Source organism: Hyperolius riggenbachi, chromosome 9, assembly GCF_040937935.1.
Source record: "Hyperolius riggenbachi isolate aHypRig1 chromosome 9, aHypRig1.pri, whole genome shotgun sequence".
NCBI classification, from domain to species: Eukaryota; Metazoa; Chordata; class Amphibia; order Anura; family Hyperoliidae; genus Hyperolius; species Hyperolius riggenbachi.
Window position 1 is genome coordinate 58063723 of NC_090654.1, and position 24239 is coordinate 58087961.

Genomic DNA, 24239 nt, shown 5'->3' on the forward strand with positions numbered 1-24239 from the left:
GGTTTAGAGTGTCATGATTCTATCACAGCATTAGGTCCACTTACTGAAATGTCATAGTTCCCAGGGGGGGCGATGTAGGTGACTGTGCCACAGCTCCGAGGGGGCACCATGATTTTGTGTTTGATGAGAGAGTTCTCTGTGACTATTCCATAGATGTCACCTCCAGTCACGTTACTACCGCTCTGGCAGGGAGAGAAAGAGAAACAAGAATGATAGTGTACAGGCCTTATATACCCCGGATGCTACATTATATCTGTTACATTCCAATAAGAGGGCTTCATAACTTCACTTTAGCCAATGCAGTCCTTATCTGCCTTCACTGTGCCAAATCATAATTCCTACCAACGTCATAGCTGTCCACTATAAAGAAGCAGATCATTTGCAAATATTGTTAATTTGGGTGCTCCAAAAATATTGTTTTCAACATTACAACATTAAAGTTTTTGAAATTAATTATTTTGCTTGTATGTACAAATTTTACATTATCAAATATTTTATCGTTTGCATGTACAAACTTTACATTTGAAAGGGTGTTTGTGCAGGGGGGGACGGTTGGGGTTAGACATCAGGAAGAGTGTTTGTGGTTGGGAGTGTGGTTAGGATTAGGTACCAAGGGCAGGGTCTTAGGGTTAGGCAGCACCAGGGGGGGTCTTAAGGTTAGGCACCACTAGGGGTGGTTTTAGGATTAGGCACCACGAGGGGGGTTTTAGGGTTAAGCACCACCAGAGGGGTTAGGGTTAGGCATCGGTAGTGGAGGGTTCTGTGTGAGAGTAGGGTTAGGTTAAGCTGTAGTAAAATATCAGTAAGATTTTGTACTGTTTAATAATCGTTATTAACAATTTTCATTTGGTAATAATATTACGATAATTTACTCCCATTTTTCCTTGCGCCCCTTTTTCACGCACGCCAGATACTCAGCTAAGGAGAAAGAAGGCTCTAGGTCCTATAGAGCCTTCCTGTTCCTCCTAGGTTTTATTCGTTCTAGTGATGTGTCCCCCGTTAGCAGTCTCCAACTGTTGTGTCGGACACTGCTCTCGGCCGCTGCGGGAGGCTTCGGAAGCTCCGTACTGCGGAGGCGTGAGCACGCATTCTCGCTCACTGGCATATGCGCAATACAGAGCCACCCGTCTTCGGGAGTACTCAGCTCCCGAGGACTACTGAAGCCTCCCATGGTGGGGGATTTGAATGGGGGAGGCAACGCTGGAACATGGGCACCGTGAGAGGAATGGGAAGGACCCAAAGCCTTCCCTCTACTTAGGTCAGTATTTAATTATTTATTTTTTATTTTTTTATTTCACTTCAGATTTCCTTTAACTACTTAAAGACCGCCTCACACCAATCGGCGTGAACGCGGCGGCAGCCCCAGGACCGCCTAACGCCAATTGGCGTCAAGTCCTGGGGCTGCAGTTTCCCAGAGAACGGCCGCGATCGTTCCCTGCCGCTTCACGGAACGGAGTTCCGTGAATAGCCTGCTAGCCACCGATCGCGGCTAGCAGGCTGCTTGTAAACGTAAGGGAAAAGAAATCCCTTTTGTTTACAAGCGTACAGCGCTGATGAGGGCCGCAGCGCTGTACGAGATCAGCGATCCTTGGCCTCTGATTGGCCGGGGAACGCCGTCCTCTCATAGGCAATTCTTGTGACGGAGGGGAGGAGGAAAGGGGAGGGAGGGAGAGAGAGCCTTATAGGAGGCTGGGAAAAAAATCAACAAACGGCCGCAGCGATCGGACCCCTCCGGCGGCATGTCCCCTAAGGGACAAAAAAAGGAGGTGAGTCCGATCGCTGGGCACGTAAGCTGGTCTGTGCAGGAGGCTGAAAAGCCTGCACAGCCCAGTGCAGCAAATAATGGCCTGGTCTTTAGGGAGGGTTAGCACTGTGGGCAGCAAGTGGTTAAAGTCCTTGTTGATTTTATCAAATCTATATAGATTATATCCATATATCGTTCTTATCTACACCATCACTGTGCAAAATCATAATCCTTACCAACTCTATTGCACTCCACTATAGACTGCATCCACCTTTACTGAGTATTATAAGTTTTATTATATCTTATAGTGATGATTAAATTGTGCTAGTTACGATTTTGCAAAATATCCCCTCATTTTATTAATTACCATTACAATTGTAATGGAAAAAACATAATCATGAAAAAAATTACGCATAATGTTGCGCAATTACGACCATACACAAAATTTTCATTATTACAATTGTTTTTATTTTTACGATGGTTTTTGTGATAAAATTTTCATAATTTTTTTTTCATGTTACTCAAAGTTATGATTTTGTATGACCCGTAATTTCGTAATTCTGATAAATTACGGAATTACAAATGAAATATTGTGAGAATGTTCCATATTCTAGGCTCACAGTGTCAGACTCTAAACAGCTAATTCATCCAAAACACCTGCAGAGGGTTCCTATTTTATATATCAGTTTCACCTTTTAAGTTGAATTAGTGAAATAAGTGGACTTTTGCATGATATTCTAATTTTTCGGGTTTCACCAATATAAATATATATGTATTATCCAGCAGTGGCTGGATAGCTCTTCCTGTTCAGTAAGCCAGCACCTATTCAGTAAGGTGTCCTTGGGCAATACTCCCTAACATTGCAGAGAGGCCTACTGAGTGCACCCCTATTGGCTGTAGCCCTCAAGTTGTTTGAGCCGACAGGAGAAAAGTATTAGGGCTCGTTTCCACTATCGCGAATCTGCATGCGTCCAACGCATGCAGATCCGCACATGTAATACAAGTGGATGGGCCTGTTTCCACTGTAGCGTTGTTGAGGTGCGTTTTTTTCAGCGTGAAAAAAACGCACAAAAGAGCCAACGATTTCGCCTGCGTCGGGAATCCGTGCGAATCGCCGCTAATGTATTTAATAGTAAAAACGCATGCGTTTGTTACATGCGTTTTTACCCGCGATTTCGCACCTTTTTCAATTTTATTTAGCCCTGGCAGTGTCATGGTTAATTTCGCATGGCACCCTGCCATGCGAAATCGCATGCGAAATCGCGGGTAAAAACGCATGTGGAAACGCATCCGCATGCGTTTTTACAAGCGTCGGAATGCGGCCGAAATCGCGTCGCAACAGTGGAAACAAGCCCTTAGGATAAAATACAATGGTTTATCTCCTCAGCTTATTTTCACTTCAAGTTTGGTTTAACATTTCACCCTATTCATGACTAACTTACTGCTGGCCAACACTTACCCTCCCCCGCTTAGTTTACCATTCCACCCCCTGGCAAACCCAGACACTTACCTTGATGCTTTTTTCTGGAATGAACTCCCATTTGAGATCTCGGGACAAAGCAGTCACATTGATACCGCGAGGGATGTAAATACTTTTAGTCATGTCAGCAATGTCCTTCAGAGGACGCTGGATTCCATCAAAAATATTTCCCATAATTCCTGGGCCCAACTCTACTGACAGAGGCTTCCCAGTCCGCAGCACCGGATCCCCAACTGACACTCCAGCTGTGTGGAGATGCTAAGGAAAGCTGTCATGGATGGGAGAACTCTACTGCAATACAACATTCATCTATTCTCTATTCACACATGTATACCTGCAAAGGATGTCACCTCCTAAATTGTCATACGAGGGTGACATTAATATTGCACCTCTCTTCCAAATTGCTATACAAAGGTGAGACAAAGAGTAAGGGTAGCCATATATCTAGTGATGATGGGCAGATTCGACCAAGAGACAAATCTCTCTCTGATTGAATCTGATTAAAGAGAGATCTGTAGGCTACCCATACACCTTAGGCTGATTACTGATCAATTTTACCATTAAATCTCTCGGGAATCCACCAAATCCACTGAATCTGCCATGTCGCCACTGCTCCCCTAGTGTATAAATGTGCCCCCCATGTGTGAATTTATACATTACCTTTCCTGTGTCATCCACCGCGCGGTGCTCATCCATCTTCTGCCTCTTCCTCTTCCATTTCCGCTTCATACGCCACTGACACTTAGCATACTGCGCGTTTGACGTCAAACATGCACCAGGTGCAATACACCAGTGGCGTGTGAGGCGCAAATGGATGAGGCAGAAGATGGATGGGTACAGCGCGGTAGGCCTGAACGATTTTAGGAAAAGATTGAATTCCACGATTTCTGTCAGAAATTGCAATTTCGATTCGATTCACGACTTTCAATACACATTGATGGATCAGCACACTGATGGTGAGTATGAGTTCCCCCAGTACAGGTAGCCACATATAGGTGCCCCCAGTATAGTTTAGCCAGGTATAGGTGCCACGGGACAGGTTAGGCAGTGTACAGGTGCCACAGGACAGGTTAGGCAGTGTACAGGTGCCACAGGACAGGTTAGGCAGTGTATATGTGCCACAGTATAGGTCAGGCAGTGTATATGTGCCACAGTATAGGTCAGGCAGTGTATATGTGCCACAGTATAGGTCAGGCAGTGTATATGTGCCACAAGACAGGTTAGGCAGTGTGTAGGGGCCACAGGACAGGTTAGGCAGTGTACAGGTGCCACAGGACAGGTTAGGCAGTGTATATGTGCCACAGTATAGGTCAGGCAGTGTATATGTGCCACAGTATAGGTCAGGCAGTGTATATGTGCCACAGGACAGGTTAGGCAGTGTGTAGGAGCCACAGGACAGGTTAGGCAGTGTACAGGTGCCACAGGACAGGTTAGGCAGTGTACAGGTGCCACAGGACAGGTTAGGCAGTGTATATGTGCCACAGTATAGGTCAGGCAGTGTATATGTTCCACAGTATAGGTCAGGCAGTGTATATGTGCCACAGTATAGTTCAGGCAGTGTATATGTGCCACAAGACAGGTTAGGCAGTGTGTAGGAGCCACAGGACAGGTTAGGCAGTGTACAGGTGCCACAGGACAGGTTAGGCAGTGTATATGTGCCACAGTATAGGTCAGGCAGTGTATATGTTCCACAGTATAGGTCAGGCAGTGTATATGTGCCACAGTATAGTTCAGGCAGTGTATATGTGCCACAAGACAGGTTAGGCAGTGTGTAGGGGCCACAGGACAGGTTAGGCAGTGTATATGTGCCACAGGACAGGTTAGGCAGTGTATATGTGCCACAGTATAGGTCAGGCAGTGTATATGTGCCACAGTATAGGTCAGGCAGTGTATATGTGCCACAGTATAGGTCAGGCAGTGTATATGTGCCACAGTATAGGTCAGGCAGTGTATATGTGCCACAGGACAGGTTAGGCAGTGTGTAGGGGCCACAGGACAGGTTAGGCAGTGTACAGGTGCCACAGGACAGGTTAGGCAGTGTATATGTGCCACAGTATAGGTCAGGCAGTGTATATGTGCCACAGTATAGGTCAGGCAGTGTATATGTGCCACAGGACAGGTTAGGCAGTGTGTAGGAGCCACAGGACAGGTTAGGCAGTGTACAGGTGCCACAGGACAGGTTAGGCAGTGTATATGTGCCACAGTATAGGTCAGGCATGTGTATATGTGCCACAGTATAGGTCAGGCAGTGTATATGTTCCACAGTATAGGTCAGGCAGTGTATATGTGCCACAGGACAGGTTAGGCAGTGTATATGTGCCACAGTATAGGTCAGGCAGTGTATATGTGCCACAGTATAGGTCAGGCAGTGTATATGTGCCACAGTATAGGTCAGGCAGTGTATATGTGCCACAGGACAGGTTAGGCAGTGTGTAGGGGCCACAGGACAGGTTAGGCAGTGTACAGGTGCCACAGGACAGGTTAGGCAGTGTATATGTGCCACAGTATAGGTCAGGCAGTGTAAATGTGCCACAGTATAGGTCAGGCAGTGTATATGTGCCACAGTATAGGTCAGGCAGTGTATATGTGCCACAGTATAGGTCAGGCAGTGTATATGTGCCACAGTATAGGTCAGGCAGTGTATATGTGCCACAGGACAGGACAGGTTAGGCTAGGCTTTCTCAACCAGGGTTCCCTGGAACCCCAGGTTTCCTTGAGTACTCTGCAGGGGTTCCTTGGCATTTTCCCCCATCGTGGGGATGTATAATGGAGCTCACTATAATAGGTGGTACTGTAACAAGAAGCACTAAATTAGAGACTTAGGAGGCAGTATAATGAGTGGCAGTGTAATAGGGGTTGTGAAATAAACAGCCACACATACTTTTAAAGACTATGCCTCGTGCAAAATAAATGCAGGGGTTTCTCGAGATCAAAAAATAGTTTGCAGGGGTTCCTTGAGATCCAAAAGCTATTTGCAGGGTTCCTCCAGGGTGGAAAGGTTGAGAAAGGCTGGGTTAAGCAGTGTGTAGGGGACACAGGACAGGTTAAGCAGTGTGTAGAGGCCACAGGACAGGTTAGACAGTGTGTAGGGGCCACAGGACAGGTTAGGCAGTGTGTAGGGGCCACAGGACAGGTTAGGCAGTGTGTAGGGGCCACAGGACAGGTTAGGCAGTGTGTAGGGGCCACAGGACAGGTTAGGCAGTGTGTAGGGGCCACAGGACAGGTTAGGCAGTGTTTAGGGGCCACAGGACAGGTTAGGCAGTGTGTAGGGGCCACAGGACAGGTTAGGCAGTGTTTAGGGGCCACAGGACAGGTTAGGTAGTGTGTAGGGGCCACAGGACAGGTTAGGCAGTGTGTAGGTGCTGCAGACAAGGCGGCAGTGGCGAAAACCGCCACAAATCGCCGCTTTGACAATCCCAAGATCGTCATTGCCTTGATCGCGATTTTCGGTTTTAAACCGAGAATCGTTCAGCCCTACCGCACGGTGGATGACACAGGACAGGTTATGAATACTGTAAATACACGCATGGGGGCACATTTATACACTAGGGGGAGAAACATGTGTTTTGCATTTGATGCTCTTCCCGATATTGCTGGTCATTACTGCCACCCACCCGATCGACCACAACAGCCCAACATCTTGCAGCATGTCCGATCGATACATGTGACCAATTTCAGCCCAAAATTTGTTGCATCGTCGATCAGGTGTGCTCTTTGGCGGCACCAGTTTTCATCCAATTCAATAATAATTGAATCAGATGGTCGATCAGCGACGAAGTCGAGTAGTGTATGGCTACCTCGATACTGCTGGATAGTGATGGTCATGTCTTGGAGAACTGCATGGGGCAGTAGGGGGTACATGTACACTGTTGCTCAACCGACCGAGCACGTCGGCCCTAGATTTTCCACCATGTCCAATCGGTACATGCGACCAATTTAGGCCCAAATTTCAGGATAGATACTCATTGTCACCACCTGAACTGACACAACGTTGGTAAGATCTTTTGTGAAAAGGATACAGGTTTCCTCATATACTTGAATAGTGGCCAAGTCACCCTCAAGTCTGATGATCTCACCTACGAGTTCAGAATGGCCAACCCGAACCAACTCATACATGGCAGCCCCTGCCATCTGCGCTGCTGTGACCACTGCAAGAAAAGGCGAGATCTGCTGAATACATATTATACACACATCAGATGACACTCATTCACTGCATAGGATTCCCCCAGGTACTCTTTCAGCCAGAAAAAAAGATTAATATCAAATGAGGCCCTAGACAAGATAGCAGTTTTTGCTCACTGCTGATGGTCACCTGGCTTTTTGAGTAAGATTAGGTGGGGGCTAGCATCCACCAGGCCCCTAGATTGTCCCCAGGCTCTAGGCAACTGCCTACGTTTGCCTTGCGGGTGATCCGGCTCTGCTGTTAGGTTAATTGGCTTCATCCCCAAATTGGCGGGAGCAGGTAAAAATGGCGCAGGATGAGCACCTATAAAAATGGTGCCGCCATAGGCGGCAATAGTACAAACTGCGATTAGTGGTAAGAAGGTTAAATTATGGCACTCGATAGAGGGTGGCTACTTGAGGCTTGTATAATTGCCACCTATGCCGGCAGGAAGACAGGTACAGTCAGGGTGGTTAGTAATAGACAGTGCAGTGGGGATACAGTAGTTAGGTTTAGGCAGGGGGGGGTGGAGTGACAAGGTTTAGGCAGAGGGAGAGTTTAGTGTGAGAGAGGCAGGGGCATCAGTATACATTACCTGGTCCCGGGCAATTACGTCTCCTTGACTTTTTTCTTAGTTTGCGGCTGCTCTGTAGCCAGCCAATCACCATGCGTCTTCAGTCCCTTCATGGTGATTGACTGGCTGCAGGACTCCTGCACACTAGACAGGAAGTGGAGGAGGAGACACGATCACCGGGATAAGTTAATGTATTAGAGATGCCAATAATGACATCTTATTACTAAGGTTATTTAACATTTAAGGATGAATACGCTTAGTAACAAGATGACATTATCGGCATCACCCTGCGCAATTTTTGAATGCACCCAAATTGGCCCTGGACTATGGTAGTGGCATTTGATTGTGAGCTTCTCAGGGGGAAAAATTGGCATGCCGCATACATCATTAGGGGCCTGATGCCCGAATGGCCGGTAAATTTGCCATAGCACATGGTACTAACGCCAGGGAAGGAATAAAGGACGATACCTGGTCCAGACACCCCATGGACAAATCCCAGCATGCTCTCATGTTCCTCATCTTGCAGTCTTGGTAGTTTCGAAAAATCCATCTTTGAGTACCCTGCAATGAAAACAATAACATGCCATCATAATCCATGAGTAGAATATGGACAGGCTGAGCAGCCAGTGGAGCCATATCTGTACTTGGAACCAGCTCTGCTCAAGATTATTCAATGAGAATTATTGGTCGATTTCTTTGTTCCCTTCCTTACCCTGCCTGTGGAAGCCTCTCCATCATGTGCTGCGCCATCATCCATCCCTGCCCCCTCCCCCTTCCACAGAGACAAAATGCAATGCTTAGCTGTTGCATGGCTTCACATCTGTACAGCATTGGTGTGCTGCACTGTCACCCACGCAATCGTGTTTGACTTCTGTACTGAATATACAGTAAAACCTTGGATTGAAAGTAACTTGGTTTAAGGCCTCAGAGCACTTTGCAATACAAGCAAAACATTTTGGGGAAATTTGGACTTGCTATACAAGCAACGTTTTGATATACAAGTAAAAAAATATATATACTTGCGTCACATTATCACAACTAAGCCCATAGTTCTTCTCCCTTTGGCGCTACAGGATTGTACTTAATTGTACTTAAAGAGAACCAGAGACGAAGCACCCTAATGTATTTTATTACATTTATCAGTGGGAACAAGACAGTAAACACCTACCCTGCTTTTAGTTTCATTCTTCTCTGCCTAATCTGTCTGTTATCAGCTATGATAAAAATCCCCAATTGAGCATTCAGTCTAGGTTTGACCAGGAATCATTACAGCTGAGTCAGTCTTCTGTGAAGTCTTTGGAAGTCCAAGCCTGCTCCCTCCTGGCTCAGCTTTCCTGCTTTGCATACTTAGAGCTCTGATGACATGGGGGGGGGGGGGGGGGGCTGCTGCTGCCGAGAAAGAAGCTCTGAAACAGACAAGTGTATCTGTGTGCACTGTGCAGCCAGTCATCATTATTATCTACTGTATGCAGTTTAACTTCTATGAGAGACACTTCCTACAGGCAGCCACACAGCATGCCAGAATAATAAAGTTGAAAGTACACAGATGAAAGGCTGCAGCAGCCCTGCTTGTCTATAGTCTCATAGAGGCTAGACAGCACATCCAGAACAGCTTATAACCTGGAAGCAGAAGGGATATGAGCCGGCGGCCATATTGGATTTTTCCTGGAGCAATAATGGATAAAAAACACTCAAAAAGGCACACCAGAGTGGCGAAATTATCAGGTAGAGCATTTATTCTTTACAAGCTATCAACTGATCTGTTTATTTTGTGTGAACCGTTTATCTCTGGTTTCCTTTAACCACTTCTCAACCACAGGTTTTTCCCCTAAAAAACCAGATTGATTTTTACATCATGCTCCTCCCATTAATTTGCCAATAACTTATAGTTACTTATCACATCAAAATTATCTATATCTTGTTTTATTTGCCGCAAACTTTCTTTGGGTTGCACTTTTTGCTAAGAATTGTTTTATTTTATATGCATTTTAAAGGGAATAATAAGAAAAACAGGGAAAAAATCATTATTTCTCAGTTTTCAGCCACTATAGTTTTAAAGTGAAATGTGCTTTGATACATAAAACGCACACATTCTATTTGCCCATTTGTCCCGGTTATTACACCATTTAAATTGCGTCCCTAGTACAATGTGTGGTGATAATATTTTTTTCTGGAAAAAAGGTATATTTTTTACCTTTAGTGATTTTAAATACTAAAGTAAACAGTCACACATTTTTATGATATCCTCAAAGGTAACTGTCATTGAATAAGTTCCTTGTTAAAGCCACACACACACACAAAAAAAAAAAAAAAAAGTTGGGGCGAGCCAACAGATGACAATGATTCTGTTTGTGATAGTGAAAGTCTGTTTACATTTTTATTTGATACTATTTTACTATAACTGTTTTTGGATTGTAGATTGAATCAACTGGGTTTCCATTCATTCTTATGGGGAAATTCGCTTTGAGTGCTTTAGATTAAAAGCATGTTTCCGGAACGAATTATACTCGCAAACCGAGATTCCACTATACTGTGGGATTATAGTCAGCTGTGTGAAGTGGCTTTCACTAAGGGTCGGTTCACACTTTAAAAACCGTATCTGTGTGGTACGTTTTTTGAAGCAGACAAAAACAGAGCCATGGATCCCAATGCTAAAAATACTGCCTGGCCTCACTTGTAAAGAAAAACGGATCAGTGGGATCCATACATGAAAACTGAGCGGAAAGTCTTTCTTGCCATACCAAATACTTAATGCCATGTTTAATACCCCCCAAAAACGTTTTTGGGGGAAAAATAATTTTTCGTTGTAGTTTAACCACCTCAGCCTACGGTTGTTTCAGCCTCAAGGACAGAAGCAATTTTCTCCTGTCAGTGTTCCTCCCATTCATTCACCAATAACTTTATCACTACTGATCACACTTGAATGATCTACAGTGGCTTGCAAAAGTATTCGGCCCCCTTGAAGTTTTTCACATTTTGTCACATTACTGCCACAAACATGAATCAATTTTATTGGAATTCCATGTGAAAGACCAATACAAAGTGGTGTACATGTGAGAAGTGTATCGGAAATCATACATCATTCCAAACATTTTTTACAAATAAATAACTGCAAAGTGGGGTGTGCGTAATTATTCGGCCCCCCTGAGTCAATACTTTGTAGAACCACCTTTTGCTGCAATTACAGCTGCCAGTCTTTTAGGGTATGTCTCTACCAGCTTTGCACATCTAGAGACTGAAATCCTTGCCCATTCTTCTTTGCAAAAAAGCTCCAGCTCAGTCAGATTAGATGGACAGTGTTTGTGAACAGCAGTTTTCAGATCTTGCCACAGATTCTCGATTGGATTTAGATCTGGACTTTGACTGGGCCATTCTAACACATAGATATGTTTTGTTTTAAACCATTCCATTGTTGCCCTGGCTTTATGTTTAGGGTCGTTGTCCAGCTGGAAGGTGAACCTCCGCCCCAGTCTCAAGTCTTTTGCAGTCGCCAAGAAGTTTTCTTCCAAGTTTGCCCTGTATTTGGCTCCATCCATCTTCTCATCAACTCTGACTAGCTTCCCTGTCCCTGCTAAAGAGATGCACCCCCCCGAGCATGATGCTGCCACCACCATATTTGACAGTGGGGATGGTGTGTTCAGAGTGATGTGCAGTGTTAGTTTTCCGCCACACATAGCGTTTTGCATTTTGGCCAAGTTCCATTTTGGTCTCATCTGACCAGAGCACCTTCTTCCACATGTTTGCTGTGTCCCCCACATGGCTTGTGGCAAACTGCAAACGGGACTTCTTATGCTTTCTGTTAACAATGCCTTTCTTCTTGCCACTCTTCCATAAAGGCCAACTTTGTACAGTGCATGACTAATAGTTGTCCTATAGACAGAGTCTCCCACCTGAGCTCTAGATCTCTGCAGCTCGTCCAGAGTCACCATGGGCCTCTTGGCGTGTGCCATGACATTGTATGGGCGGAGCTAATGTAATGATGTAACAGCGAGGCATAAGAAAGCCGTGTTTCTGCCATGATGTGGAGAAACAAGGATTCGAATCATGGGTGTGCAGAAACTTTGTGATGCTATTTATTAGTATACCGTAACCCCAAAGCAGCAAATATAGCCAACTATGACCATTAAATAATAAATGCAGCAACAGTTAGCCCAGACACCAGAAAATAAACGCAATGTGGGCAACATTTCATCAGAAAATAACGCAATGTTGGCAACATTTCAGCAGAAAGTAACTCAGTGGGCAACATTTCATCAGAAAATAACGCAATGTTGGCAACATTTCAGCAGAAGGTAATGCAGTGGGCAACATTTCAGCAGAAAATAATGCAGTGGGCAAAATATCAGCAGAAAATAACGCAATCTGGGCAACATTTCACCAGAAAATAACGCAGTGGGCAACATTTCACCAGAAAATAAACGCAGTGGGCAACATTTCACCAAAAAAAAAACGCAGTGGGCAACATTTCACCAGAAAATAAACGTAGTGGGCAACATTTCACCAGAAAATAACGCAGTGGGCAACATTTCACCAGAAAATAACGCAGTGGGCAACATTTCACCAGAAAATAAACGCAGTGGGCAACATTTCACCAGAAAATAATGCAGTGGGCAACATTTTAGCAGAAAATAATGCAGTGGGCAACATTGCAAAAGAAAATAATGCAGTGGGCAACATTTCACCAGAAAATAATGCAGTGGGCAACATTTTAGCAGAAAATAACGCAGTGGGCAACATTTCACCAGAAAATAACGCAGTGGGCAACATTTTAGCAGAAAATAACGCAATCTGGGCAACATTTCAGCAGAAAATAACGCAATCTGGGCAACATTTCAGCAGAAAATAACACAGTGGGCAACATTTCAACAGAAAATAAACGCAGTGGGCAACATTTCACCAGAAAATAATGCAGTGGGCAACATTTCACCAGAAAATAACGCAGTGGGCAACATTTCACCAGAAAATAACGCAGTGGGCAACATTTCACCAGAAAATAAACGCAGTGGGCAACATTTCACCTGCAAAAAAAGGAATTTACTCACCTGACAGAAGTCTCCTCCCCCGGCCGGCCTCTGGCGTGCAGCTACCCGGAGATATTGCTCCTGCATAACTCCCGCACTGAATGCAATAGCAGGGCTATGGGAAGATGGTGCCCGAGGCCCTGTACTGGAGACACAAATAGTCTCCAGTACAGGGCTTCGGACGCCATCTTCCCGTAGCCCTGCTGTGCCTGTCGGAAGACTATGCAGGCTGGAGCGGGGCTGCGGGCTATGAACTGGCGCGGCGACTAGTAGACGCCGCGGCCAGTTCATGCAATGGACGGGACATAGCACAGCAGCGATGGCGTGCCAGCAGATTCGGCTACGCGTGCGGGGTCTGGCACGCGTGCCATAGGTTCGCCATTGCTGCCCTATAGTTTTAAAATAAGCAATGCTACTATAAATAAAACCCATCCATTGTATTTGACCATTAGTCCTCGCTATCACAACATTTAAATTATCCCTCCTGGCGGTTCATTTCTTCTGCCAAATAGGCAGAAATACATTTTTTTTTTTGTTTTTGTTTCATGTAAAGCTACCAGAGTGGTAGCTACATGAAACAACACTAAAGGGCACATGTGTCCCTCTAGTGCGATCGTCGCCGGCATCAATAGCAAACAGGGGAACGCGTATATAACGCGTTTCCCTGTTTGGCTTCTCCCGTCGCCATGGCAACGATCAGAATGACGTCATGGACGTCAGCCGACGTCCTGACGTCAGACGCCTCCGATCCAGCCCTTAGCACTGCCTGGAACTCATTGGTCCGGGCAGCGCAGGGCTTTGGCGGGGGGGGTCTCTTCCGCTGCTGCGTGCGGGCGATCGCCACAGAGCGGTGGCGATCAAGCTGTACGCGCGGCTAGCAAAGTGCTAGCTGCGCGTACAGCACTTTAAATGGTGCGAATCGCCCCACCAGGGGCTGAGATATCCTCCTGCGCGGCATAGCCCGTGCTCAGCTCGGGCTTACCGCCAGGAAGGTTAAGTTCCTAGTACAATGTACGGCGACAACATATTGTTTGGAATTAAAAGTGTATTTTTTCTGTTTTGTGTATATTTTGTGTCTGGTCAATAAAAACAAGCCTTTTTTTTTTTTTTACTAAAATAGCAGTAATATAACCTCATGACATACATATTAAAAAAAGCTGAGTCCCTAAGGGCCCTTTTACACTTAATGCATTGGTATGAGTTAGTTTGCGTTAGTACGCGTTGGTACACGTTTTTTCCATGGTAGTGTCTAAGGCCCCTTTTACACTTAATCAGTTGCTCTCAGTTAAAGCTGAAAGAAAACTGATTTTCAAAGTACTGTAATGCCCATGTTTCCCTTTGGCACAGTTCCCACTATACACATATTTTTCACAATGCACTGCTATGGAAAAAACACGTACCAAAGTGTACTAATGCATACTAATGCACACTAACGCATACCAATGCATTAAGTGTAAAAGGGCCCTAAGGCAACTATTTATGTATTTTTTTTTGCTTTTTTGTTTTTGTTTAAGTTTGTTTGGAAACTGGAGGTAAGGGAGCTTTGGAAGGGATTCATTTATTTAATTCTTTATTACAAATATGTGGTGAATGTAATTTTACTTTTCACCACTAGATGGTGCTAAAAACACTATCCTGGGTTACCAGGAACTGTTCAATTTTTTATTTTTACAGTATTTCTATTTATTTCCTTATCATACGTGGACATGGCTCTTGATTGGGGTTATGTTCATTCATTCCAGGCACTGCGATTGGTTCAGGAAGCACTTGTTCTTCTTCGCCAATCTCCGCCACATAAATTCTGTTGGGAACGAGCAGCGGGCGCACGCTCGTGAGCCCGCATCCGCTGTTGCAACACTGGACAAGAATATGCATCCAGATAGAACACAGCAGCTCCTATCTAGACACAATAGTCGTCCAGATAGGTTTAAATGATTAACACAAATTTTTTTTACAGGAAAATAAATGTGTAGTATTTAAAAGGAGCGTAGCCACGGAGTGACGTCACAGCGCACGACGCTCGCTGGACGCGGCGGGATTGTCTGTGTGCAGCAGGCTCGGTATCTTTTAGAGCACTAGCCAGTAAGCTATTGCGGAGAGGGACGCTAAATGACAGAGGCGTGCGCCTTGTCACCAGCTTAGTGCATCTCATCTCTGCATACCCCTGTACCTGGAATCAGGTAGCTTGTAAAACAAGGGACTGGCTGTGTTTTTTCATTTTTGATGAAGTTTTCTGACCCAATGAGTGGTTATACACCACTGATCTGTTTTTAAATTTTTTAAAAATAAACTGGTACGCTTTTACGCGATGTGGAATCCGCTTTTTGCTTACACAGACTGGGAATAGCCAAGAGAGGACTGCCAGAGAGGCTGCGGGGTGGCCAATACCCCGAATGCGAGCATTGGCCTTGGAGGCCTAGAAGTCTGGTGAGTCTCTCCCCGAAGGGGGGGCTTTTTCATTATATGACATATTTGCTGTGTCTAAGAAGGAACAGGCAGAGAAGAGCGCTTAACCATTTTTACTGAAGAACTAGTATTTAAAAGGAACCTGAGGTGCGAGAAACCTAAGGGCCCTTTTCCACTAGCAATCGCTAGCGTTCACGCTGAACGCTAGCGATTGCTGAATCGAAAAAGCTAAAAATTTACCGGCGATTTCCCGACGTTTGCGGCCGCGATTTTGCTATGCTGTGCACTGCATAGCAAAATCGCAGCAAAAGTCGCTCCGCGGCGCGATCGCGATCAAGTAAAAAACGAATCGCGGTAGTGGAAATTACCTACCGCGATTCCTATGTTAAAAAGCAAACCGTAGCGATTTTAAAATCACTAGCGGTTTGCGGTTTTGCGATTAGGCAGTCGCAAACGCCCTAGTGGAAAAGGGCCCTAAGGAAGCTGCCATATTTATTTCCTTTTAAACAATACCAGTTGCCGGGCAGTCCGGCTACTGTTTTTGGTCAGTAGGATCTAAATCACACACCTGAAACAAGCATGCAGCTAATCTAGTCATATTTGTCATAGATCTGCATGCTTGCTCAAGGTCTATGGCTTTAAGTATTGGAGGCAGAGAATCAGCAGGACAGCCAGGCAATGTGCATTATTTAAATGGAAATAAATATGCCAGCCGCCATATCCCTCTCACCTCCAATTCCCTTTAATATATATTTTAAAAATGCAGTAATAAAAATAATTATTATATATTTACATTTATTATGAGATGCTGTTCCCAGCAGTTTTTAATGTCTTCATGCTGCAAAGTACTGAGGAGAGAACAGATCTGCAACAGTATCTGTAATGTACTCTCCTTGCCCATGTGATCACACTGCCATTTGATCAGTGTAATCACATGATCACACTGATCACGTGACACGTGACTTGCAGAGTGCTGACTGGCTGCTCCCTGTACTGTATTTTAATAATTCCAGCACAGCCTGAGTTTATTGGAGAAATAAAAAGTTCTTATTGCAAGTGCCTGCATGAGGCTGTGATCACACAATTTTATCCTTTCAGTATCCATCTCTATGTTTCAGTGTGACCCAGGCAAGGGCTGGATTTTATTGATAAATAAGCAGACAATGAAAAGAAAACTTTGAAGAATCATTTATAATATCCCCTGTGGAGATGCCCTTTGTAAATCAATGGTTTTGAGTTGTTTGTGGCTGCCGCAGTCTGTGCATAAACACTACGCACAGTATACACAGTGTATGCAGTACACACAGCGCCCTGATATACAGCAGAGTCTATGTATGCTGCTGACTTCTCACTGTGTTTAGTGTAAACAGGGATTCTGGATCAGTCAGACTTGTGTTGATAGTGCAGACAGTTCAGTCTTGTTCTGACCATCCAGACATGCAGCAAAGCTGGAACTAGTGGGACATTCCTATCTCTGTGCAGACTTAGGGAAAGTGTCAGCTATTCACATAGGTGTCATATATCATTATATATTTATATATAGTCAAATTTTGCATTCAGAGTAACTTGGTTTTTAGAGCACTTTGCAAGACAAGCAAAAATGTTATGAAATTTGACTTGATATGCATGGAAAGTCTTGCTATACTGTACAAGCACAGTACATATACATGTGTCACTTCATCACAACCGTGCTGAAAATTCCTCCCCGTTTGACGCTGCAGGATTGGATTTTATTGCTCTTAAAGCAAAACTGAAGCGATAATAAACTTATGAGATAATGAACTGTATGTGTAATACAGGCAAGACATAGAATATTATTAGCAAATAAGAGTCTCATATTGTTTTCCACTACAGGAAGAATTAAAAAATACTTTAGTTGTTATCAATGCAAAAGAGCTTCTCTGAAATATTCGACCCACTGGGTGGAATACAGTCCTGTTTTTGGAGGCACTTAATCAGCCAAGAAACAGTGAGAGACAGCCTGAGATAGGGTTTCACTGCAAAAAAAGTTCAAACGGTCATTTCTGCTTTGTTTTATAGCTTAACAGAGTGTTGATTTAAAACTGCAAATATGACAGAATGATGCAATGTTATAAAATAAGCTATATAACTTAAAATAAAAACACTAGACTCTTTTCTCTTTTACTAATGTTCCATTCATTATCTGTATTACACATACAATTCATTACATCATAGGTTTTTTTTTTTTCACTTAAAAGTGTAAGGACCGTACAATGTCACATTTCCATAAAATCTTTAAAAGTAGGCAAAAGCAACTGCCCAGCGGTGTAACAACAATAGACTCTGCAAGGGGACAGCTGCGGTAGGGGGGAGGGCTGGCTGCACAGAAGCCACAGGGGGCACTGTCCTGAGAGACTGACAACCAAGTGCAAGGAGAGAAAAAACTTTCTGTTCTCTGCACAATTGTTCTAATGACTGCATCTGCTCAGCCCCTGATAACGAATCATAGAAAGATTTGTAGACAGTCCCTATTCAGTGTGCAGGGGGAGGGGGTCCCATTCAAAGTTTTGCAGGGAGGCCCAGTGATTTCTAGTTATGCAACTGCCTATGGATAAGTTCCTTCATTTTTACTTTATACAGTACAGTACTTTGTATAAAATATTTTTCTAGAAATGTGTTTTGATTGTGGATTGAATCGGCTGAATTTCTTTGAATTCTTATGGATAATTTGCTTTGATATAAGAGTGCTTTGGATAACATTTTTCTGGAACAAATTATGCTGGCAAACCAACGTCCCACTGTTTATACAGTATATATCATGCATACTATTCTGCAGACAAAAGCCTCATATACACGATCGATAGATAGACATAGAACATTTATATCACGCTTTTCTCCTGGCACAGCTCTGGCGCTTTGAGTCTATAGGCAGTAGCGGTGTCAGGGAGTCTTGCCGGTGCCGGCTTACTGAACAGGAAGAGCCGAGATTCAAACCCTGGTCTCCTGTATCAGAGCCCTAAACCAGCGCACTATCCAGCCATATAAATAAACAATCGATCGATAGACAGGCGCACACAAAAGTCTCTTACACACTGTAACGATCGGTGAAGCACAGAGAGGATCTGATTACCGGTGATCTGCAGTATCACTGGGAATACAGATATATACCAGATTATAAGTGATCTGCAGTCTCACCGATAATCCGATATACTAGCTAACCTCTGTTCACCTGAGTAGAGTGTAGTGTTTGGTGTAACAGTAACACTTTGAGGACTAGGCCTCAGTGCAGCAAGGAGTACTGCACAGATTCCTTCTGCAGACCTGAGCTCTCCAAGACGGGAGGAGTCAGACTGACAGTAGGAAGGATGTCTGGAAGTGACCCTCAGGAGGAAAGGTCGCTAACAGAGCGAGGAACCGCCTCTAACGGTAAGGTCGGTTCTCGAGGTCGGACAAGCCAGGTCATACACACACGGACAGATAAAGTACAAGATCAGGAGGCAAAGGCGGAGTCTAAGTACAGGCAGGGTTCAGTAACGGGGTATCAGAAATATCGAGGTACAGAATCAGGAGGCTGAGGCGGAGTCTAGAAACGAGCCGGGGTTCGGCAACAGGGTATCAGAAATATCAAGGTACAAGATCAGAGTTCAGAAGAGAAGTCAAGGCAGGCAAAAGTCATAACAAATATTCACAATCAAACTAGTACTTTAAGCTATCAACAAAATCTAGCTAAGTGTAGGATTACAGCTCCAGCTGGTCCCGGCACACTTGCGGATCTGACTACGGATCTGGGTGCTTCCACATATGTGATCGCACGCCAGACAAAGAGCAAGTGAACAACCAGCAGTATATATACTCTAGGACCTTTCCAGGACCTCCCTAATTGCTGGTCCAATGAGAGCAGTGGAATTTGTCAGCTGACCCAGCTGGTCAGCCGACACCCTTCTAACTGCTATTTAAACTCTGCCTCTGTGCTCGCGCGCGTGTAAGTCTGAATCTTGGTGGACTATCAGTCCCAGCCACACCAGTACTGTCTTGCAATGTATCCAGTGAACTGAGTGCGGGAGCCGCCTCCGATGCGGATTCCGCCGCTCTGCCTAAGCGGCATGCGGCGTTTTTTCCGCGTTGTGACGCCATGCTGGACGCGGAAACAGCCGCCTCGCCTTGAGAGACAGCGGCTTTTCCGCGTTTCATCACAGTACCCCCCCCTCGAGGAGTGGACTCCGGACAACTCCTACCAGGCTTCTCGGGGTGTAAGGCATGAAACTCTTTCCTCAACTCATCCGCATGCATGCGAGTCCCCGGTACCCACTGTCTCTCCTCAATGCCATATCCCTTCCAGTGTACCAGATACTGTACCGAGTTCTGGACAATGCGAGAGTCCAAAATTTTCTCTATTTCGAACTCAGGATGACTATCCACCAGGACAGGAGGAGGAGGAGTAGGGCCCACATGGACTGCAGGTTTGAGCAGGGATACGTGAAATGATCTCACCCCACGCATGCTGGCGGGGAGATCAACGGTATAAGTGACGTTGTTGATCTTTTTGGTCACAGAAAACGGACCCACAAACCTGGGGCCCAGTTTGGCAGAAGGCTGCTTCAGGGTCAAGTGACGTGTGGACACCCAGACTAAATCCCCTGGCTGAAACTTCCATTCCATGGAACGTCTCTTGTCCGCTTGACCCTTTTGACTTTGGAACGCTTTCTGCAAATTATCTCTAACAATTCCCCAATTGTCCCTGAGTGACCTCTGCCAATCCTCCAGTGCTGGGAATGGAGAAGAGGCAACTGGCAAAGGGGAGAACTTGGGCGACCTCCCTGTCACAATCTGGAACGGGGAAAAACCAGAAGAAGAACTCTTTAAATTATTCTGCGCAAATTCTGCAAAAGCCAGAAACTTCACCCAGTCATTCTGTGCCTCCGCAACGTAACATCTTAAAAATTGTTCTAAAGACTGATTAATTCGTTCAGTCTGCCCATTCGTCTGTGGGTGGTAGCCTGACGAGAAAGACAGCTTCATGCCCATTTGGTGGCAAAATGCCCTCCAGAATTTAGAGATAAATTGGACTCCCCGATCGGACACAATGTTCTCCGGAATGCCGTGCAGCCGGAAAATGTGGACGATGAATAGGTCAGCCAATTCTTGGGCCGAGGGGAGTCCTTTCAAAGGCACGAAATGGGCCATTTTGCTGAAGCGGTCGACTACCACCCAAATGACCGACATGCCTTCAGACCTGGGGAGCTCACCCACAAAATCCATGGACAAGTGGGTCCATGGTTCACTCGGGGCGGGTAAAGACTGTAAGGTACCGACAGGTGCCTGCCGGGAGGGTTTACTTTTGGCACATACCGCACATTCCCTGACATATTCCTTGCAGTCTGATGCCATAGAAGGCCACCAAGCACACCTGGCAATCAGATCCTGCGTTCTGGCAGCACCAGGGTGACCAGCACTCTTATGGGCGTGAAACATTTGTAAGACCTGTAGACGAAAAAACAGTGGGATAAACAAGACCCCCTCCGGTTTTCCCTCAGGGACATCCTGCTGAAAGGGACCCAAAACCTTTGTCCAATCCTCCCAGGTCTCTGTGGCTGCTAACACCAGCCTCTGCGGGATGATGGACTCAGGAGCGGGGGGCTGTGCTGTCTCTAATTCGAAACATCTGGACAGGGCATCTGCCTTGATGTTTTTGCTGCCTGGAGTGTATGTGATAATAAATCTGAACCTCGTAAAAAATAACGACCAACGGGCCTGTCGGGGACTTAGTCTCTTAGCCCCCTCGATGTATTCCAGATTCTTGTGATCAGTATACACCGTGATCATGTGTTCTGCCCCTTCTAACCAGTGGCGCCATTCTTCAAATGCCAATTTAATGGCCAGAAGTTCCCGGTTGCCTATGTCGTAGTTTTTCTCTGCCGGTGAAAACCTCCGAGAGAAATAGGCACACGGGTGCAACCTTCCCTGCAGCCCAGAGCGTTGAGACAGCACAGCCCCTACTCCAACTTCTGAGGCATCAACCTCCACAATGAATGGGTAAGAGGTGTCTACGTGTCTCAATATGGGTGCAGAGCAAAACAATTTTTTCAAGTGAGAAAAAGCTGCCACAGCCTCAGGAGACCAGTGGTTGGTATCTGCCCCCTTTTTTGTGAGACTGGTAAGAGGGGCAATCATCGTGGAGTATCCCTTTATAAACCTCCTATAGTAATTCGCAAAACCTAAAAATCTTTGCAGGGGCTTCAACTCCACTGGCTGTGGCCATTCCAGGACAGCTGTGACCTTGGCAGGATCCATTGACAGGCCTGAGGTGGAGATCACATACCCTAAAAATGTGACAGTGGTCACCTCGAAAATACATTTCTCCACCTTAGCATACAGCATATTTTGCCTCAATTTGTCCAACACGAATTTAACGTGGACCCTGTGCTCGGGGAGGTTGTTGGAATAGATTAGTATATCGTCAAGGTATACTAGTACAAACCTACCCAACACCTCCCTGAATACCTCGTTGATTAATTCTTGAAAGACGGCTGGCGCATTGCACAACCCGAAGGGCATCACTAAGTACTCGTAATGCCCGTCGGGAGTGTTGAAGGCCGTCTTCCATTCATCACCCTTTCTAATGCGGACCAGGTTGTATGCACCCCTCAGATCTAATTTTGAAAAGATCTTAGCGTTGGTGACTTGCGTAAATAAATCGTCTATCAATGGTAACGGATAACGATTCTTCACCGTGATTTTATTCAGGCCACGGTAGTCGATGCATGGTCGCAGCCCTCCGTCTTTTTTCTTAACAAAAAAGAATCCGGCCCCTGCAGGCGACCGGGAGGGGCGAATGAACCCTTTGGCTAAATTGTCACGAATGTACTCCTGCATCGCTATTTTCTCTGGTCCAGACAAATTATACAGGTGACCCCTAGGGGGCATACAACCGGCACGGAGATCGATGGGGCAATCGAAAGGGCGATGAGGAGGTAACTTGTCAGCAGCCTTGGGACAGAATACATCCGAAAACTCGGAGTATTGCTCAGGAACCCCCTTCACATGCAACTTGGTCTGACCTAAAGTCACCTTCCCTAGACACTGTTGGGAACAGAAGTCTGACCACCTAGTTAATTGTCCTGTAGCCCAATTAATCTGTGGCGAATGGAGCTGCAGCCAGGGCATTCCTAAAACAATTGTGGAGGTGGTCATGTGTAATACAAAGAAACTTAGACTTTCGTTATGCAGAACCCCAATAGTGACTTCCACCTCTGGTGTCTGAGACAGCGGACGGTCCCTTTGCAGCGGGGAGTCATCCACAGCAGTAATCTGGATAGGTGGTTTTACTGGGGTGAGCGGAATGCCCAACCTTTCTGCGAACTCTGAACTCATAAAGTTAGCCGCGGAGCCAGAATCAACAAAGGCTTCTGTGGCTTCAGATTTGTCCCCCCATGTAATCATACATGGAAGGAGCAAACGTTTTTCGTTTAAGGGTATGAGCCGGGCACCTAGGGTGCTACCCCCTACCACTCCTAAACGGTAGCATCTTCCCGGCTTGTTAGGGCAGTTCTGTACTATATGCCCTCCTTCAGCACAGTACAGACACAGCTGTTCGGTCATTCTCCGTCTTCGCTCTACCTGGGTCAATTTTGACCGAGCAATCTGTATCGGCTCGGATGGAGGCAAGACGGGAGAAGGTGAAATAGTAGGAGGTGGAGTCACTGGGACCGTAGTGTAAGATACCCCTCTGACACGGGAACTACCCCTGGTCTGTTTTTGGTAGCGCAGCCTGTGGTCGATTCGGATGGCCGCTGAGATGGCCTCATCGACTGTTCTGGGCTCGGGCTGGCTTAACATCAAATCAGAGACCTCATCGGACAGCCCTGACAAGAAACGATCTAATAGGGCATAAGTGTCCCACCTGGCCGTAACTGACCACCTCCTAAACTCGGCCGCGTAATCTTCGACCGGACCTTCGCCTTGACGCAAAAGCTTGAGCTTCCGCTCAGAAGTCGAAGCAAGGTCCGAATCGTCGTAAATTACTGCCATAGCTTTAAAGAATTCCTCTACAGAGGTAAGAGCTTTGTCTCCGGCGGGCAGGCTATATGCCCAAGACTGAGAGTCGCCAGACAACAAAGTCTTTATAAACGTGACCCTCTGGGTCTCAGTACCCGAAGATTGGGGTCTCAACTCAAAATAGGACAATACTCTACTCCTAAAATTCCGGAAGTCAGATCTGTGGCCGGAAAATCTTTCAGGTACAGGAATACGTATGTCAGAGCTAGTAGAGGATCGCACATGATCCACTGATGTCTGGAGGGTTTGTACAGACCCTGATAGGGCATCAATAAGAGTTATGTGGGCGCCCAGTACTTGATTGATGTTGTCCACCGAAGTGGCAAGTACACCCAGACAATCAGTGTTTGCGTCCATTTTGTATTTGGTCTGGCGTTCTGTAACGATCGGTGAAGCACAGAGAGGATCTGATTACCGGTGATCTGCAGTATCACTGGGAATACAGATATATACCAGATTATAAGTGATCTGCAGTCTCACCGATAATCCGATATACTAGCTAACCTCTGTTTACCTGAGTAGAGTGTAGTGTTTGGTGTAACAGTAACACTTTGAGGACTAGGCCTCAGTGCAGCAAGGAGTACTGCACAGATTCCTTCTGCAGACCTGAGCTCTCCAAGACGGGAGGAGTCAGACTGACAGTAGGAAGGATGTCTGGAAGTGACCCTCAGGAGGAAAGGTCGCTAACAGAGCGAGGAACCGCCTCTAACGGTAAGGTCGGTTCTCGAGGTCGGACAAGCCAGGTCATACACACACGGACAGATAAAGTACAAGATCAGGAGGCAAAGGCGGAGTCTAAGTACAGGCAGGGTTCAGTAACGGGGTATCAGAAATAT

At 45.7% G+C, this 24239-nt stretch overlaps 2 protein-coding genes across 4 annotated transcripts in view; one reads left to right on the forward strand and one right to left on the reverse strand.

Annotated features, from left to right (window-relative positions):
* GGA1 (golgi associated, gamma adaptin ear containing, ARF binding protein 1) overlaps positions 1-24239 on the forward strand; it is a 468858-nt gene that overhangs the window by 293284 nt on the left and 151335 nt on the right. The gene's annotated exons all lie outside the window — the stretch shown is intronic.
* Positions 1-24239, reverse strand: part of LOC137532397 (V-type proton ATPase catalytic subunit A-like) — an 83489-nt gene that overhangs the window by 39187 nt on the left and 20063 nt on the right. For 2 of the 3 annotated variants that reach the window (XM_068252833.1, XM_068252834.1), the window contains exons 2-5: positions 8429-8521; positions 7244-7372; positions 3255-3469; positions 45-182 (exon numbers count right to left, since the gene is read on the reverse strand). In XM_068252833.1, coding sequence (XP_068108934.1) covers positions 45-182; positions 3255-3469; positions 7244-7372; positions 8429-8521 — 575 coding nt within the window. Of the gene's footprint in view, positions 1-44; positions 183-3254; positions 3470-7243; positions 7373-8428; positions 8522-16180; positions 16202-24239 lie in introns of those variants that run through there. The other variant, XM_068252835.1, reaches the window with a different exon arrangement.